At 42.2% G+C, this 4,641-nt stretch overlaps 1 protein-coding gene across 1 annotated transcript; it reads left to right on the forward strand.

Moving 5' to 3' along the window:
- The first annotated feature begins 2,841 nt into the window (after positions 1-2,841).
- Positions 2,842-4,129, forward strand: brd3os (BRD3 opposite strand). The gene has a single exon (XM_084176221.1). The coding sequence runs from the start codon at positions 3,291-3,293 to the stop codon at positions 3,549-3,551; it is 261 nt and encodes an 86-aa protein (XP_084032347.1). The 5' UTR covers positions 2,842-3,290; the 3' UTR covers positions 3,552-4,129.
- The last annotated feature ends 512 nt before the right edge of the window (positions 4,130-4,641 follow it).

A 4,641-nucleotide genomic window follows, 5' to 3' on the forward strand; every position in this document is an offset into this window, starting at 1 on the left:
TTGTGTCTTGGATTGATTCTCGGACACACTGTTGCCATAAGCAGTACCAAAGACTTAAGCCATATGTCCACCAGATACACATGTGTTTTGCCATTTGTGCCATTTGTGTACAGATCCTTGCTACATGGGGCCATGCATTATAATGCTGAAACATGAGGCGATGGCGGCGGATGAATGGCACAACAATGAGCCTCAGGATCTCATCAGGGTATCTATGTGCATTCAATTGCCATCAATAAAATGCAATAGTGTTCGTTGTCCATAGCTTATGCCTGCTCATACCATAACCCCACCGCCACCATGCGGCACTCTGTTCACAACGTTGACATCAGCAAACCGCTCGCCTGCTCACATGACGCCATACAGGTGGTCTGCAGGTGTGAGGCCGGTCAAAACTTGAGTTATCTGTAACAGGGATGTAAACAAATTTGTGCACAACAATACTATTGTTTTGTGTATTGGAACATTTCTGATATATTTTATTTCAGCTCATGAAACATGGGACCAACACTTTATATTTGTGTTCAGTATAGTTTGTTTCTAGCCTTCTGTCTCAATCTCAAGCAACATCAATACATTTAACTGGTTGTCATATAGAGTACTGATTTGAAATCACTAGCTTCACCTGCATGATGGGATGCTAAATTACACAAGCCATTCTGTTGGCTGGTTTGCACTACCCAAGTGTAGTAATGATGAATTCTCCCAGTGTCCTCCTTACCCGGAGACAAGTCCTTCAGCCGGTATCTTCTTGTCTCTAATAACACAATAGTCAGTATAATTTTGGCCTCTATGGTGCCACTCTTCCCCATGGGGAACATTTATGAACTTCTGTTTGTACCACCGCACGGTAATGCAACGCATTAATATTGAACGCATGTGGTACACAGAACGCACTGCAGCCGTGCTGCATCCCAAACTTACTAGCCTGTTCAACCTCTCTTTCGTAACGTCTGAGATCCCCAGAGATTGGAAAGCTGCCGCGGTCATCCCCCTCTTCAAAGGGGGTGACACTCTAGATCCAAACTGTTACAGACCTATATACATCCTGCCCTGCCTTTCGAAAGTTTTTGAAAGCCAAGTTAACAAACAGATCACCGACCATTTCGAATCCCACCGTACCTTCTCCGCTATGCAATCCGATTTCCGAGCTGGTAATGGGTGCACTTCAGCCACGCTCAAGGTCCTAAACGATATTATAACCGCGATCGATAATAGACAGTACTGTGCAGCCGTCTTCATCGACCTGGCCAAGGCTTTCGACTCTGTCAACCACCGCATTCTTATTGGCAGACTAAATAGCCTTGGTTTCTCAAATGACTGCCTCGCCTGGTTCACCAACTACTTCTCAGATAGAGTTCAATGTGTCAAATCGGAGGTCCTGTTGTCTGGACCTATGGCAGTCTCTATGGGGGTGCCACAGGGTTCAATTCTTGGGCCGACTCTTTTCTCAGTGTATATCAATGATTTCGCTCTTGCTGCTGGTGACTCTCAGATCCACCTCTACGCAGACGACACCATTTTGTATACATCTGGCCCTTCATTGGACACTGTGTTAACAAACCTCCAAACGAGCTTCAATGCCATACAACACTCCTTCAGTAGCCTCCAACTGCTCTTAAACACTAGTAAAACTAAATGCATGCTCTTCAATCGAACGCTGCTGGCACCCGCCCACCCGACTAGAATCACTACTCTCGATGGGTCTGACCTAGAGTATGTGGACAACTACAAATACCTAGGTGTCTGGTTAGACTGTAAACCCTCCTTCCAGACTCACATTAAGAATCTCCAATCCAAAGTTAAATCTAGAATCGGTTTCCTATTTCGCAAAAAAGCCTCCTTCACTCATGCTGCCAAACATGCCCTCGTAAAACGGACTATCCTACCGATCCTTGACTTCGGCGATGTCATTTACAAAATAGCCTCCAACACTCTGCTCAGCAAATTGGATGTAGTCTATCACAGTGCCATCCGTTTTGTCTCCAAAGCCCCATATACTACCCACCACTGTGACCTGTACGCTCTTGTTGGCTGGTCCTCACTACATATTCGTCGCAAAACCCACTGGCTCCAGGCCATCTATAAATCACTTCTAGGCAAATCCCCGCCTTATCTTATCTCATTGGTCACCATAGCAACACCCACCCGTAGTATGCGCTCCAGCAGGTATATCTCACTGGTCATCCCCAAAGCCAACACCTCCTTTGGCCGCCATTCCTTCCAGTTCTCTGCTGCCAATGACTGGAACAAATTGCAAAAATCTCTGAAGCTGGAGACACTTATCTCCCTCACTAACTTTAAGCATCAGTTGTCAGAGCACCTTACCGATCACTGCACCTGTACACAGCCCATCTGAAATTAGCCTGCCCAACTACCTCATCCCTATATTGTTATTTATTTTGCTCATTTGCACCCCAGTATCTCTATTTGCACATCATCTCTTGCACATCTATCATTCCAGTGTTAATACTAATTGTAATTATTTTGCACTATAGCCTATTTATTGCCTTACCTCCACAACTTGCTACATTTGCACACACTGTATATATATTTTCTGTTGTATTTTTGACTTTATGTTTTGTTTTACCCCATATGTAACTCTGTGTTGTTGTTTTTATCGCACTGCTTTGCTTTATCTTGGCCAGGTCGCAGTTGTAAATGAGAACTTGTTCTCAACTGGCTTACCTGGTTAAATAAAGATGAAATAAAAATAAAAAAATTAATAAAAGCGTTGCGGACTGCTCCATTGCCAATGAATGACTTCCGCCGCAAGTCCATTGACAATGAATGGCTTCCGCCGGAACGCAGTGTTTTAACGCATCCGGTGGAAAAGAAGCTTTGACTTAACTCTGTGGCAGCACCAACAAATACACCTCGGCTCAGCAATGTCTGATTGATTTATGTTGTAAAACCTGCGTCAAGATTGCAAATCACTACGGAATCGCATTGAACAAACCTCACAGAAAACAAATCCAGTTGATATACATACTTTTCTTTTTAAGGAAGCTGGATCGCTAACGATGTTACGTTAGCAACAAGCTAGCTAACGTTATCTATATCCACATGTACGTGTGGTGGTCAACAGTATGGTCGGGGACGGTGTCATTTACAAGCTACTGACAACCAGATTATCTCAGTTAGCTAACGTTAGCTAGCTGCTTAATCTGTCGCGCAACCCGAACCGTTTTCTTTGATAACTCCAAAACTACGTCAACGCTACCCCATCCCTGCCCACCCAGGCAGTCAGTGGCAACAAAACAAGAGATCGGAGAGATGACGGCAACATCATGTCTGAGAGATATCCTTTAGCCGAGAAAGCCCTCTCGGAGGGCTATGCGCGATTTAGGTTCAAGGACACATCGCTGCTCATTTGGCAACAGCAGCAAATGGAGCTGGAACAGGGCCCACCGAGTAACTACCTCAGTAGGAGTCAAAGTACGTGGTACAGTCAGAATGGAAACCAGGCAGTCGTAGTACGGGACAAACGAACTGTCACAGTGGATCCAACTGCTGACACTGGAAGTTCCAGAATATGTTTGATTATGTGACAGTTATAGTGACACACATGTATTCATATGCCCTATGCTTCTATATTTGTAAACGGCTTGTACAAAAATATATGGTGCAGACTGAAGTTGATTATTTGTGTGCTGAAAGACGTCTGCCAGAAATATGTTATGACCATTCAATGGCCGACTAATGTGCTGGTCAAAGCAAAGTAAGCCTGTGCATTTACATTGGGGTATGGCAGTATCATTTATATAGCATTTTTGCATTTCAATGCAGTATTATTGTAAACTGACGAACTGCGGTATTGTCAATATATGCGCTTGTATCACAACACTTGTAACAAAACAATTGTTGCAACAGCAAGTGTAGGTTAATTATGTGTATTGTCATGTGAAATAGAAGTCTGCACTTTCAATTCAATTTCTGTCTGTTACAAACAAACCTTTAACATAGCTATGTCCCTGCCTTCTATTGGCTGTAACAGCTGTGATGTGGATAGGATACAAAGAACCAAAGAGCTCACAATTGTATGTTGGTGGTTTATTTATGAAAACAAAGGAACTCAGAAAATAAGGGATCCCATGTAAATAATTACATAAAATATAAACTTATTGTTTGCCCTGCATCCCCATGTAATTTCACCCTTCAATGAATCTTACATTTCTCAAAAGACACGTCTACAGAAGTTACTATACTGTGCTACTAAATATTTAAGTTACAGCAGTATGCAAATACATACAATTGTTTTATTTAAATAAAATTTACCTATGACCAATAACTAAAATGAACAAATCAGTGAATATAGTGAAAACACGTCCTTAAAGTGCCTTCTGAAAGTATTCACACCCCTAGACTTTTTCCACATTTTGTTGTAACAAAGGGGTATTCAAATTGATTTGTCTGTCAATGATCTACACATGTCAAAGTGGGAAAAAATTCTAACATTTGTAAGACAAAAAAAATAAAACACTCTTGATTAGATAAATATTCAACCCCCTGAGTAAATACATGTTATACTGAACAAAACTATAAACGCAACATGTAGTGTTGGTCCCATGTTTCATGAGCTGAAATAAAAGATCCCAGACATTTTCCAGATGCACAAAAAGCTGATTTGTCAAATTGTGT

The sequence above is a fragment of the Coregonus lavaretus genome (assembly GCF_964263955.1).
Source record: "Coregonus lavaretus genome assembly, chromosome: 14".
Taxonomy (NCBI): Eukaryota; Metazoa; Chordata; class Actinopteri; order Salmoniformes; family Salmonidae; genus Coregonus; species Coregonus lavaretus.

Excerpts from the sequence above, each read along its gene's own strand:
- brd3os (XM_084176221.1), top strand. The coding sequence starts at position 3,291 with ATGTCTGAGAGATATCCTTTAGCCGAGAAAGCCCTCTCGGAGGGCTAT.